This window comes from Macrobrachium nipponense, chromosome 32 (genome assembly GCF_015104395.2).
Source record: "Macrobrachium nipponense isolate FS-2020 chromosome 32, ASM1510439v2, whole genome shotgun sequence".
Taxonomy (NCBI): Eukaryota; Metazoa; Arthropoda; class Malacostraca; order Decapoda; family Palaemonidae; genus Macrobrachium; species Macrobrachium nipponense.
In genome coordinates, this window is record NC_061094.1 from 67299628 (window position 1) to 67315433 (window position 15806).

General features: G+C 34.0%; 1 protein-coding gene across 3 annotated transcripts in view; it reads left to right on the forward strand.

Annotated features, from left to right (window-relative positions):
• Window positions 1–15806, forward strand: part of LOC135207562 (uncharacterized) — a 136869-nt gene that overhangs the window by 101248 nt on the left and 19815 nt on the right. For all 3 annotated transcript variants that reach the window (XM_064239393.1, XM_064239392.1, XM_064239394.1), the window contains one exon: window positions 4984–5125. In XM_064239393.1, coding sequence (XP_064095463.1) covers window positions 4984–5125 — 142 coding nt within the window. The remainder of the gene's footprint in view (window positions 1–4983; window positions 5126–15806) is intronic.

Here is a 15806-nt window from a genome sequence, read left to right on the forward strand (position 1 = left end):
AATCCTTCATTCTTTTTTTTTTTTTTTTTGCTTTCATTCGTACCTGACATCCACATTTCAATCCATAAAAGGTGTTTCAAAATTTACGTCATACATGGTAAAAAAAATACAATAACGAGTTTCTTAAGCCCTTTTGTTTTAACTACACGATAGTTCACAGGTTTCATACATCGGAAAAAGTCAATTATAAAAGTGCATGTAGAGGCCCGAGTTGAATGCTATTTATAAAAAATTTACCAATAAAAGTATTACCTACGTTAAGCCAAGTAAACAAGCTATATATCAAATTGGCATTGTGGATCTTGCTTAGATTTGTTATACAGAAACGACGAAAGAAATATTTTTGCTGGAAAAAAAAAGTTTCTTTCTCTTATGAAATGGCAGTCTCCTTTCCCTTTTCCCTTTCTTTTTTCTTTATATTTGCCTTTTACCAAGGTACAACCGGACAGAGGTACTGCATTTGTTTACCAGTTGAATCGAACTCGAAAAATAGAACAGAAATGGCCAAGCTTCGTATTGTTTGTACTGTTACATAAAGGAATAAGAAAAAAAAATTGCACGCCAACCAGAGAGTATATTTATATTCCTTCACCTGCTAAGAAAACGCAGACAAAGCCCAAATTTGGGTGTCCATATTTTAGGCGGAACCAAGGCTATTTTTCTTCTGCTGAGCAGCGCTTTAGATATCATGGCAAAACTGTGACCCCCCTCCCCCCCCGGCCCCCCCCCCCCCCTTTTCTCATTTGTCAACTTGTCAGAATATTCTACGCTCCTGTCGGTCATTCGGCCGCAGCCTGTCACTGCTAGCTCGTGGATTCCCTCCATTTCCCCTTAATCAGCAAATCAGCATTTTCCCCACACACACACACACACACACACAGGATCTCTCAAAGATAATGCATATTCAATTGTAGTGACATACTGCAATCTAGCGCGTCTAACGAATTTTCCATTAAGTTCCGGTGGGTATTTTGAAAAGAATACGGTGACTGCTGAGTTGTAAATAAGAATTTCTTTTCATTAAAACAAATTTTCGGCATTCTACTCTTCTACGCAAATATATATATATATATATATATATATATATATATATATATATATATATATATATATATATATATACTATATATACATGTGTGTATGTGTGTGTGTGTGTGTGTGTGAATTTGTGCCTGAAAGATTACCTATCTTCGTTAATGAATGTCGACAGATGAAACTTTAAGTAAATCTTACTATAATGGGCGTATTGTCGGTCTGCCCATCTGTCATTCAATCACGGCCAAACGGCTGGTCTGGTGGGCATGAAACTTGGCAGGGTTATAGTGGGGAATCCTAAGATGGTTAATAATGGGGTTTCATCCTAACCCCCCCCCCCCCCCCCCCTCCGAAGCGGGTGTGGGCGAGAAGGGATTCCCTGAAACTGAGCTGGTTCTGGCCGTAGACTTAGTTACTTTACGAATTTTCATACATAATTTCTGTATACATATGTTTGCTAGTTCATTTAATAGCGGAATACACTAGCAGTGACTGTTTAGACCTTACTTATCACCCTTCTGCTGCAAATAACGAGACCAAGTTCCAGTAGAAGTAATTTTTTTTACAGCAATTTGCCGGAGAAAAATTAGGCAGACATGTTCGCGGGTCTTTTTCTCGTAACTTTTACACCTACGATCGGCAGCCATAGCTGTATCCAGGTATTAAGATTTTAATTTATTTATTGATTTATATTTTTTGAACTGCTTCCTTCTCTCTCTCTCTCTCTCTCTCTCTCTCTCTCTCTCTCTCTCTCTCTCTCTCTCTGTCAAAGGTAGAATTTAATTAGATTCATTTGTATATTAATGAGAGATTTTTGAATAGTAGATGAGACCTTCCGTTACAAGTAACCGATCAAACCTCGGACCAATTTTTTTCTTCTTCTTCTTCTTCTTCTTTTGCCGTCCCTTCAATCATCAGTAGCATTTCCGACCTCTCCATTCGTGATTTTCGGTGGAGTATTTCAAACCTGGCACCTTAATTTCTATGATAATGCAGACGTCACCGCAGAGCTGTGGCGGACGAGCAGTTCCCTGTCCAACACGTAAACTCATTTCAATATGTTGATTAATAAATTCGTTATTTTTCTATGCCAGGGGGAATGCTATTTAATATGTGACCCTTTGACAGGGGTCACAAAGAAAAATCTGTTTGCCAAAAATATCTAGTGAAAATCTTTGCTTTTTTTTTTTTTGACGGACGTTCTATATACAATCTGATGGTATTCAGCGATGATTTTTTTTTCGTAGGATCTTTGCGATCAGTGATGATCCGTATGTGAGTTTTACCACTTTCCGACATACTTTATCAACTGAGAATTAGCTGATCCCAAGTAATATTATGAGTGAATTGTAGGTGTGTTTCTGTAACCTCCTCTTGCGTTCAAGCACTATTCAACACATATATAACAAATAATCTTAAGCCATATAAATTCAACGATGTATTCCATCAAATTGCCCTTATGCTGGGGAAAGAGTTCCTCTCGCCCATTCATTCCCCCTTTTTTTTATTATTTTGAAGCCCGATCCTTCCTAATACCCAGATATACCTGATATACCTTACATACCCAGCACGACCACTCAAGGTATCTCACATCTGATCCTGCCATCTCTGGGTACATTTTCGTTTACTATCCTTTTAATTGCTCATCTCACATCGACGGACATTACCATAAGCTCTTACACATTTAATTCTCTCTCTCGCTCTCCCTATATATATATATATATATATATATATATATATATATATATATATATATATATATATATGTGTGTGTGTGTGTGTGTGTGTGTGTGTGTAAGTGCATTCATTTCAACCCTTCTTATCACTATTCTATTTTAAATCATTGAAAATGGAGATGCAGTGCAATTGTTCAAAATGTTGGTCGCAAACTACCATTCCTGAAGCAGATAATTCAGTAATTTTATTCTTTAATTTGGCAAGAGGTGTTGGGTGTTCGGGGCTGCAACAATTTGCATGAAATCGATGAGAGAAACAGAATGAAAGAACGAGTATTGCACAGGTATTAAGATAAACTACCTAACCGATGTCAGTAAACTTTTCATTTGTGGAAACATTTGACATAAAATTTCATTACACCATTTGAAGACCAGAAATGTAATATATTTCGAAGTGTAAGAATAATAAAAAGCTGAAACCAATAGAAAATAAAATAAATAACACGAAATATTTTTGTTTCGCCATACAATTTGATTATGGTTAGAATGAACTATAACTCTGAATCTTGGATGAATTATTGCACGCACACCTACAATCGATAATTTTGTAGGTTTTTGGAACTTATACATATAAGCAACACTAATACAACAATACCAAAATTACTTTCAGTGCATCATGCACCAGATCAAGACCACTGTAACGCCGATATTAGGAATAGATGTAAGGAATAGAAATTACTTTTCGCTCAATATGTGTTCAGTTACTTTCACAATGACAATGACAAAAAATGAACAATATTGATAGGTACACACACACACACACACATATATATATATAAGTATATGCAAACACACACATACACTATATATATATATATATATATATATATATATATATATATATATATATATATATCATATATATATTATATATATAGATATATATATATATATTATGTACTTGTAAATATACATACATAGTACATCGTCCATTTTTCTTTATTTATTCCATAAACTGAGACATATGCATCATTTTTCTCTCGCCGACACTGAAATATTGACCGTGTATTTATCTTTTCCCGTGGCAGAGTGAATACTATATTTCAGAGCTCCTAAATTGTAACAGTCCGCTGAAAATTTACTCGGTTGCTATGATATATTACACGTATGTGTCTTGATAAAAAAACTGAAAGGCCTCTGGTAATATTTCATATAAGAGTGGTCATTTTGCTAGTTAAACAGTTAATGCAATAGTTGTTCTTTCCCGAGTGCGCCTAAAAACCTTGACGAGCTAAAAAAAAAAAAAAAAAAAAAAAGTACAAGAAATAAAATGAAATAAAAAGAAATTGGGAAAACTTGACCGAGATGTGATACCTTTTTAACTGCTAAATTGCATTCATGGTTTTGCTCTATATTTTTCAGCTGCGATGGCATTTGAATTGTTCAAGTTAGGAATTCCCACAATAATTAAACGTCGGTCACCTGTTGTTTTAACTGAGCTAACTTTTATGTTTTAAACGATGGCATACAGCGAAAAAAGGAATATTCTATTTTAATTCTTTTGGGACGACGAGGACTGGAGAGAGCTGCGGTTTTTTTTATTACAGTTTTTAGATTATATATATTAAATAAATAGAACACACACACACACACACACATATATATATATATATATATATATATATATATATATATATATATATATATATATATATATATATATATATATATATATATATTATATATATATATATATATATATATATATATATATATCTTAGGAAATTTAGAAAATGAAAAATCTAACGAAACAGTAAGCAATCGATAAAGAGACTATTTTGAATATTCACTTACATTTCATGGTACAGTGATACGAAAAGATTCCGAAACAGTTTATAGATATTTTCGATGCACAAAAGTATACTCCGATTTCAATAACAAAACAAAATGCCAATAGCGAAAAGGATGTGGCCCCAATATTCCTTGTGGTAACTACGAAATAATTCTATTCTAGTTTATAACTAATGTATATGCACACACAAATGTTCTCTTAACGTCTAATATTGGTAAGAATATTTTGTCATACATATTCGTCCAATTCCTGAATTAAAACACCCCCTTCTCTGGAACGAGTTTAGCCTAACGAATTCAATTTAAATTTCTTTTTCATCATTCATTTATTTAATCCATAGAAAATGATTACACAACAATACATAAACTAAAACATTTACCAAACGACCATTAAAAATGTAACTTTCTATTATTCCCTCAGGAAGTATCGAGGTCAGACACTCAAGTGACCTTGACCATCAGCGGCATGACCTCAGCTGCATCGGGAGAGTACAAATGCGAGGTGATAGCGGAGCACCCTTCCTTCAGAACGGAGACAGCCAATGCCTCCATGATCGTCCTTGGTAAGTCGAATGCCCTTCGATGCTCACTAAGATTCAGTCTCTGGGAAGACCAGACAGGATTTACAACTCTAAGGATTTTCACTCCCTTTTCTATTTTTGTCAACCTTTAGTATAGGATAGGGTTGTATGGGAATTCTCATGACCACATCAATGTGTTTGAAAATCAGTTGAGAATGTGAGCCCATACATACATGCATACATACATACATACATACATACATACATACATACATACATACATACATACATACATGTATATTAGCTCACCTCAATTAATTTTCAAACACATTAATATGGTCGTGACATTATATAAATATATCTATATATATATATATATATATATATATATACTATATATATATATATATATATACACACAATGAATATGTGTTTCTGTGTGTATGTGGGTGGGTGGGTGGCTGTTCGTATGGGAGGCTGTGCACTCCTTAGGGGGTATAAAAATACAACTAAAATGGTATATCAAGGAATCTAGGTAAAAAAAAAGTTAAAATCGAATACCAGCCCAACTTACAATACAAGAGCTGAATGAAAGATGCACGTCTCAGAGGCTAAATCACGTTTTACCACTGCAGAACGCAATCTGCTTCCCACTTTTTTTTTTTTATTCTTATTAAGAAAGTTTGTCATGGAGATAATAACATTATCCAGACGAAAAACATTCAGGTTTGGGGCACTTCCAGAGATTGCTGGAACTTCCAGAAACTTCGCAGAATACCTGTTATTGACGCTGCGATGACTTCTGACTTTATTCTCTCTGCTTCATGTAAATTTGCTCTATGCATTTAATTAGTATTTTTTTTTTTTGGCTTTATAAGGATAACATTTCATATTTTCACTCATTTCTGAGTTTGGAACAAGAGTGGTATTAATAATGATTACTTTTAATACGTCGAATAATTTGGAACATTATTTTATTCAACCATTTTGCCCTTTGCATCTGGATAACACCAAAATGCATGGCTTCACCTGGCTGATGTTGGTTTTTTGGGCACCTGCATGCATTCTCGCTATATAATCGACAGATTTTTGTTAATTGTTTTTCATAAATGCATGAATAATAAGTATCAATATATATATATATATAATAATATATATATATATATATATGCTATATTTATATAAATGTATATATATATATATATATAAATATATATATATATATATATATATATATATATATATATAGATCTATATATATATTATTAACCATATATATGAATAATTATTATATGTATAGTATACATACATATGTATATATATATATATATATAATATATAATATATATATTAATATATATGATATATATATATATATATATATATATATAAATTTTAAACAAAAAGGTTATGCTAATAAAAAAAGCAGCTTACACAGATGATATATATATATATATATATATATATATATATATATATATATATATATATATTATATATAAAACAATTATATATAATATTATATAAAATCTGTGTGAGCAGAATTGTTTTATCAGCATAACACCTTTACGTTTAAACTTTAAAAACCTTTATCAAATATTATGTAAACAAAGTCCTCAAATAAAATCTCCAGCAATTACCTCAAATTAACGAACAACTTTCGCGCAGGATAAACAGCATCCTTATTTAAATCGCGTGACCACAAGGTTTGCGTTCGTTCACTCACTGCACGGGCATTCATTTAGACGTCTAGGCTAATCCGAGCGGTTGCTTGCAGAGGAGAAGTGATGGTGACAGGTAGCTTGTTTTTGGTCACTCTGGGGTTGTGTCATTTCGCGGGGCAGCAAGATTGGTTACGACAAGACCAGTTGCGTCCCATTGCTCTAGTAATTGGTACATTGTTGCCTTTGAGTTCCAATAATATTCTTTTTTTCCTCTCTCTCCCTCTCTCTCTCTTTTTTTATGCTGCCGTTTCATACCCGCTTAGTTTATATGGACGTGCGAGGTTGCCATAGAGAGACTGGGGCCTTTATCTGAAATGGTCATCAGAATATGCTTTCATATTTATATATGTCGAAATGAATATATACTTTACATCCGTGCCCGCTCAAATAACGGATCCATTGAATTGGGTTTCATAATCATTATCCAAATGGATTTCGTTTGCATTTGTTTAGCATGATGCCTTTCTATTGCAAAATGGACTCTATTTCTATACCAAATCATTTAGCGTTATTATTATCAATGCCCATCTAAATTCCGAATAAATATTATTCAGTCGGATAATGATGCAAAGCGAATTTAAAAGACTTGCATTTAAAGACTTCAAAAGATCGCAAGAAATATTCATTTTCAATGTAGAAAGCGACTTGGGGCAAAATCTAAGATGTAAGCACATTCTCTCTCTCTCTCTCTCTCTCTCTCTCTCTCTCTCTCTCTCTCTCTCTCTCAAAATGATGGTCGAGTAAATTATTTTTTTTTCTTTCTATTTTAACTTCCATTAATTTGCTTTTCTTACTTGCGTGTACAAAAACTGACAATATATTTGGCACTAGGTGATTTATTCAAAGCAACGATGCGAAATAAAATAAAATTCCTTTATGTCCTTTTGTTTCAAATGACTTTTTATTGCCATTATATTCGGGTTTTCTGCAGGACAAAAGCATCAATTTACGAAAGTGATTGTCCTTGTGGAATTTCGCATTTCAGAGTACTGATCATTGTGACTACTATTGTCTTGTTGTTTTCGTATATTATTTCTCCTGGTTTTATTTGAGTGACAAATTATACGCCCAAGGTTGCTCAAGGCATACATCCAAAGCTACCTTGAACTAGCTTGACCTTTTGCTATCCTTATTAATATAATAGCTGATGAGAATTACTCTTATTGAGCAGGTATATAGAAGGTTTGACCGGACAGTTTACAATAGGCAAAAAAGGTCGCATTTTGTTAAATATTTTAATTTTCATGTATAAAAAAAATTGAGAACAAGTATGCTGAATTCTCATTGCTACTTTTTCCTAAATGCAAATTCGATAAAGTTATTATATTATCTGCTTATAAATTCATTATACCAGCACTAAATTCTCTACACCTATAACTATAAAAATCACAGTTCAATGCACGTTCCATTTCAGTCTTTCAAACCTTGGATTCACGAATTCTGGAATTCCACTTGACTAGTGCGATATCACCGGAGCAAATTCTCAGTTATAAACGACATTTTAACATACGTCTCCTCCAGAGGATTTGATGTCCCTGTGCCTGAACGTAAGGTCATCTTGCGGTTTTGTATTTGGCAAGAGGAACAGTCGGCATCTCCTCTGATGAAAGTTATCGCCAACATCGTGTATGCCGAGGAGACTGCCGCTGACAGCTCCGTGCTTGGTCGAGGCTGTTGTGGCAAAACGACAAGTTAAGATGTCGCCCTTGTAGACGACATAATTTCTGACCATAGCTGTTGCAATGGATATCATGCATTTGCAGCTGTTGGTGAAGTTAACAACTTTATTTCTCTTGCTACTAGCGATTTTTTTAGCATTAAATTTTAGAACTGATTATTTCTGGTCTTTCTTGCTCATCTTTGGGAAATATCTCAGGTTGCAATAATGGCAAACCAAAGCACACACAAACACACACATAAATAATGTGTGTGTTTTACGTATCAGTTGTATAATCTTACCATGGTACCATAAGTCCCTACGTTATTTTAGATCTGTTATTCTATATTTCCATCTACCTCAAAAATACCTTCAAGATATCTAAAACTCACAGATCTAGTGCATCGACCTACTAACATGAACTTCAAAACAAATAATTTTTTTTTAATGTATTCTAAATGAAAGCAGGTCATTCAAAACAGTGTTCATTAACTTTTTCAGTCTATGCGTATTTCTAATGTTAATGGAGAATAGGCCGACTTCAAGGTTATCATATCATACATCTAAGGGTTCTGAAGTGTTTTTAAAAGAAATGTTAATGTATGTTTAATTGCAATTCTTCAGTAACGAGAAAACAGTAAAACATATTATGAAGAGTTTGACAAACTCGTGATTTTATCTACGAACATTAAATATTTGTTTTCTTTAGCTATTAAACTCTCAAAATCATTTGGAGAATAATTCAGTGTGAGAAAGAATTCACATCTCAGCAAAAACGCTCTTAATGACTGGAAGTCAAAGTCATCATTTCTGAACATTGGTAGACTGCTTCAAGAAGAAGAAGAAGAAGAAGAAGAGGAAGAAGAAGAAGAGAAAAATCTTCCAGGAAGAGCTACCCGCTCTAGAGGTGGTGCAGCAGAGAAGGACCAATGAACCTTGTGGAAACCCCAGGACTAAAGTGAGACATCTCTCCTTTATTATTTCCCTTCGGTTTAACATTCAGCGTAACGTAATGTCCGTTGCGTTTCGTACCCACTTGCCTCCTGTCGCCAATCCCATTTCCTCCACGACAGAGGGCCAAGGGTTATTCGCCTCCTTTTCAGTTTGATGCTCCTATTGTCTCCCTGTTTTTAGGCCTGTGTCCCCCTTACTTTCGCCCCGGCGAAAGGGCGCTCGCTCCTCGCCCCGTCGCGTCAGCAAAGATGTGGCATCGCGTCTGCAGTTTCTGGGAAGCCGAATCCACAAACCGAGATAATTTAATCTGACTCCCAAATTGAATGCTCTGATCTGATTTGTATCAGTCGGTGGTTTGTTGGTGAGGGCCGACAACCCCACTAAACCAAACCCTGCCTGCTTCCCTTCCTATTCATTCAACCACCGCCTTCTCTTACCCCCTACCCAACCCCCAACCCCGGTCCCCCGGTCCATCTATCTCTATCCCAGTCCTAAACGGCCCGAGGGCTTCCCCCCCCGGGCCTTCTACCGGTGACAGATCTGGGAAAGAATCGAAGGACATTAAAAGTTGTCTAAAGGGTGTTTGGATGCCTTCGAGGGAGGAGGCCTTTTCGACAAGAAAAGGCCATTTGGGAGCGACGTCCGGAAGATGATACACAAAATTTAAAGATGAAAGTGTATATATATACATACATATGTATATGTATATCATGCATATATATATACACACACACACACACACACACACACATATACATATATATATATATATATATATATATATTATATATATATATATATATATATATTTAACGAAAGTTGAATTCGAGAAATAGAATTAACCTATCGTGGTCATAGAGTTAAAACACACACATATATATATATATATATATATATATATATATATATATATATATATATATATGTGTGTGTGTGTGTGTGTGTGTGTGTGTGTGTGTGTGTGTATTTTAAACTATGACCACGAGGGTTAAGTTTATATATATCTCGAATTTAACTGTCATTTATTATGTGTGTATGTATATATATATATACATATGTATATATATATATATTTAATACATATATATATATGTGTTCTTTTTAGATATGGTGGGTGTGCCAGACACTGCAAAATTCAAATGCGTGAGATTCTCAAAATAATAACTCACCAGCCTCAGAAGCTACCAATATATAACAAACAAGGGATGGGGAAAAAGCAAACCTCGCAGTCAAGTATCAGGATGGTTATAAAGTTGGGCACCCCTCTAGGCTACTTTGTTCATATGGCACTGAATTCTATTTTGTTTTAAATTGCGGTAACGTCACGTTGGTGATTATTAGTGGAGTAGCGTAAACCGTGCCTTGTTACGATGCAAGAAAACCTATTCGAATATTCATGAAATATCAGAAAACATTATTCCAATCAACTACTGTAATCCTAAATCTGTAGGCTTTTATATTTTTCCATGTATCGCAAAAATCTACGAGAAATTGTTACTCTACTTTCTGCCGTTTCCAAAGGTATATCTGTTGGCTCGACATAAAATTCGGAGCTCTGTTGTATGATTCTCACAACTGAATTCATTTTTTTAACACGGATGATTAAAGAAGAATAAAAACTGACATATCACACAAACTAGTGTTGCTTCTTTCTATATCTGATCTTCCTTGAATGAGACGTAGCACAATCATTCACAGACAGAAATGAAATAATCATATAACCAAAGCTTGAACAATTTCTCAAAGATAATACGCTTTATTGCGCAGCTTCTATATTTAACCTTTCTGCAATGGAATGGGCAGAGCAGTAATTCACAGACGGAGATGAAATAAACATGAAAGATTGACGGACTTCTAAAAGATAATTTACTTTATTGCAAAGTGAGCGATAACTCCCAGGAAGAATGGGCTATTATCCAAGGGACATGTACTCTGCGAAATATGCACCGTTAGCGTCAAATTGAATGCCGATTCAAGGTAAGTCGACTGTTCAGCCCTTCGTTCGATTTCGCCGTTTGGTGACGACTTAGGGTTAGAAATATATTAGGCAGTAAAGATTCGCACCAGGTAACCTATGACGGCCCAGCAACTGATCTACGAAGCGGTTTTTATTTTGTGTCTGAATTCGAAAAGATTCTGTACAATAGTCTTACGTATTCTATTATAATATCTGGTATTTGTGTCATAAAGCCACCATACGTCGCTTGATGTGAGGTCAGTCTTACAAACATTAACCATATTTAAAGTATATAGGGTCTGCTGAATAAAAGAGAGGAAATCACGAAGCCAAAAGTTCAAACTGTCCGTTTTGGACAATGTTTTATGTATAGGCTTAGAGAAGCACTGAACTCTGTGAGTGAATGACAATGATGTGTTATGCCAATGAATTTTCTATCTGTAGTTAAGCCCCCAATTCACACGTAGCTGCAATTGTACGTACAATCCATCAAAGTACGAAATGACTCAGAATAACTGGTTACAGACAATGTAAACTGTTGCGTAACCAGATTACTTTGGACTTTAGGGTAAATAGTTTTGCAAAAAAAAGAAATGTTAGCAAGCAAGTGCTGTATTCATTTTATTTTTATTTTTTTATTTATTTATATTTATTTATTTATTTTTATTTATTTGTTTTTATTTATTTATCTATATTTATTTATTTATTTATATTTATTTTTTTTATTTCTGTAGTTTTCAAAATTGTCAGCTAATGATTAATTATGGGAGAAGTAACAGGAATTAGATGAATGATGACAGATTTGGAATATTCAGTCAACTTGTTGAGAGGCTGTACAAAATGAGCTCTTCAAAGGAGAAAAACAAAGAAAACTCAGTAAAATACTGGGAAAATTCATCTGTAAACATGTTAAGCATCCCTAAGAAATTAAATCTAAGCAAAAATATCAACGTAAAATATAAAAATAGATAATAGAAGGCTGCCAGTGATTCCATTCATTGCAAAGAAATGGAAGAGGGTAGAAAGAAAAATAATTAAGATGTTATAGATGAAAACATAATTAAGTATACCTATTTGGGCGACTTTCTACTTGGCCCTCGTTGATACCATTATGAATGGTAGGTCCAATGCCAAGAAAGTTTATTGATTAGTAATTAAGGGGGAAGCTTTTTAAGGATGCGGATCTGGAATTTTCCAGCGATTCTGGTCTATGATGATACGAAAGATAATTCGATATTATTCCTAAGGGTTCATCAAATCATGACAATTAACTAAACTGACTTCTCTCTCTCTCTCTCACGCCACTAATATTGTCTCTCACTGAAATCTCAAAGAACGATTCCAAGATTGTTTCATCGATGTTATTTACTCATTTTAAAGAGCGATTCCAGATTATGCCTTTTCACTAACCAACGTTGCCACTTCCAGACCCTTTTGTTTCTCACTTTCATCCGTTTCCAGGATTTCACGTTTCCTCTTAAAGCCCCTTTCGTTCACCTCCCATTCCCACATCCGCACACAGTTTCAAAAACGAACATTTTGTCACCATCCGCTCCTTTCGGAGCTTTTTCCTTAATTTTCCCTTTCCAGTTTCATGTTTTCCAACGTCAGGCCAAATCAAAACAAATCGTGCCAAAAACAATACATGAAAACTCCGCCTGTTTTATTCCACGGACTCTCGTGGCCGAATGTAGTAGTAAAACTCCCCAGTCAAACGGAAGTGAGAGCTCCCGCCGTGTAGAATGTTTTTTTCTCTTTGCCTTTGTTTTTGCCTTATTTTTTCCCGTGTTTTTTTTTTCTGCGGATATTCACATAAAAGTGAATACAAAAATTCATATGCTCTATATCATTGTTGTCATTCAAAGGGGTTTTTCAATTGCTAAAAAGAAAGTTGAACTTTGTGGGATGCATGCATGAATACATACATACATACATACATACATACATACATACATACATACATACATACATACATATACATACATATACATATACATACATATATTATATATATATATATATATATATATAATATATATATTATATATATATATATATATATTATATATATATATATATATATATAATTATATATATAGGTATATATATATATATATATATGAAGAAGCTAGGTACTATGTCGTACGTCTAAGTAAATGGGGATACAATCCACAATGATGTAAAATCCTTCTGTAGTTTAACATATATATTTCTTGTACAGGAGCTTATAACTTTCGACCATCAGCTGTGGTCTTGTTCACAGCTGATGGTCGAAGGCTATAAGCTCCTGTACAAGAAATATATATGTTAAATTACAGAAGGATTTTACATCATCGTGGACTGCTCCCCATCCCATATATATATATATATATATATATATAATATATATATATATATATATATTATATACATATAATTGTGTGTGTGTGTGTACATGAACATACAAGCAAAAGCAGCACAGGGAAAAGTGTATACATAGATAAAAATCCTGACCAGTTTCGCCTTCAGTTTTCTAAGCCATCTTCAAGAGGATTGATACATAGTGGTAGAAATTGACAATAGGATGATAGTACAATAAACATGTATGTCATAAGTAGCTTTTATACTTCCCATATACATTTTCATAAAAACATTTGATCCAAATAAACCCTTCCTTTCCTAAAGCCACTTTTCCTTCCGTATAAATTCTTCTGGTTTAAGTAAAGATTCGACACTTTGAGGGTCAAAATAATTTATAATAATGTATGAATTGTAGAGGTGTAGGGTTTTAAGCATATTATTTTAATTTCGTAGTCAATATGATACCGGTAACCTTCCCTGGTCTACTTCTATGTAATGCTATGGAATTATAATTTTTCCCTATACAAAAGGACCAATTATTCTTGTAATATTATTACTTCAGACTCTTTCCCTCAGACAGACTTACCTTACATACCCTGTTCATCCACTCAAATAGAACTTCATCACTGCTTTAAAACATCTAACTCGTAATTCAGTCAAAACCTGGAAGCTTTCCATCCTTCAACCTCCTTAATATCATCCATACGTCTTAACAGTCAATTCTACACGAATTCTCAAACTCATACCAAACCCTTTCATATGCATGTTCTCCAGCTGTGCCTCTCTCCTGTCCTGCATATTACTCAAATAATCAATGTAATCATTCCACTGACCCAGGATTGTATTCTCTCCACTCGGCATCTCTTCATTTGTACATTTAATTCTGAGATCTATTTGCTCATTAATATATCTCAACATTTAATTTGCTGAAGAACTACTTCATATTCTTTTTAGAAAGTTCATGTTTACTTTCACCGCTTATTTTCATTATTTGTCCTCTCTCTCTCTCTCTCTCTCTCTCTCTCTCTCTCTCTCTCTCTCTCGTCCTCTCTCTCTCTCTCTCTCTCTCTCTCTCTCTCTCAACCAACTGGTCGTTAGTAGGTAACTGGTGTCTTATCAAAATATATATCCTTAGTATACAGGAACTCACAAGATATATAAACGAAAAGTTTCGCAGTAAAAATTCCATATGGGACGACAGCCTTGGATTATCGAAACTGCTCTTAAAAATGCCGTAAAATAATCTTGAAAGATTAGGTCCCATACGAGAAACTTGAGAATTTCGAATTTTTAAATTTGCAATCTATGAAAACTATTTTACCTCATCCTGACGGCACTTTCTGAATAGCGTATGACTTTGCAGGTAGAATACGTTCTATATCGTGTTCTGGTCAAATGTATGAACGCATTGACAGAAACTGAAGAAAAGAATGTTAGTCACTATCCTACTTGATATGGCATTTAGTGTAAGCGTATATTTGTCTTAATTTCCATTTCTGCTGCTTAAAAAATACTAAATCAAGTTTACAACAGTCATTGGAAAATGTACAGCTATTGTTTCTCATAAATGAATGCTATCATAAATTCCCATAACGATTTTTATGAAATATTTTTATTACGTGTTTTCAATTAACCACGGATGCATAATTGACTTATTGATGTAACTAAATTGACCTATGCTAAGAAAAGATCACCAGACATATGAACGAAATTGTGTTACAGATCAAATTCCCATTATCAGTGGAATAGAATAAATTCATTATACAGCAACAGTAAAACAGAAACTGCAACAGCAAACATAAAATCAAACCTTCCCGCATTATACCTAGAAATAATATTGGGACAATAATTGTATATATCACTTTTCCCGTATTCCTTGATGATTACTGCGCAAAGTTAACAACAACAAAAATTGAGTCTATATACAAAAGTTGCAAAAGCTGCAGATTAAATTATTTGCCTTATCACAGCAATGCTGGTTATATAGCTAACGCATATTTTTTATTTTAGTATTAATCCACGTCGCCCTACCCATTTGTTTGAGTAATTCTGACCGGGCCGGATAGATTCTCTTCATAGTATGTCATGTAT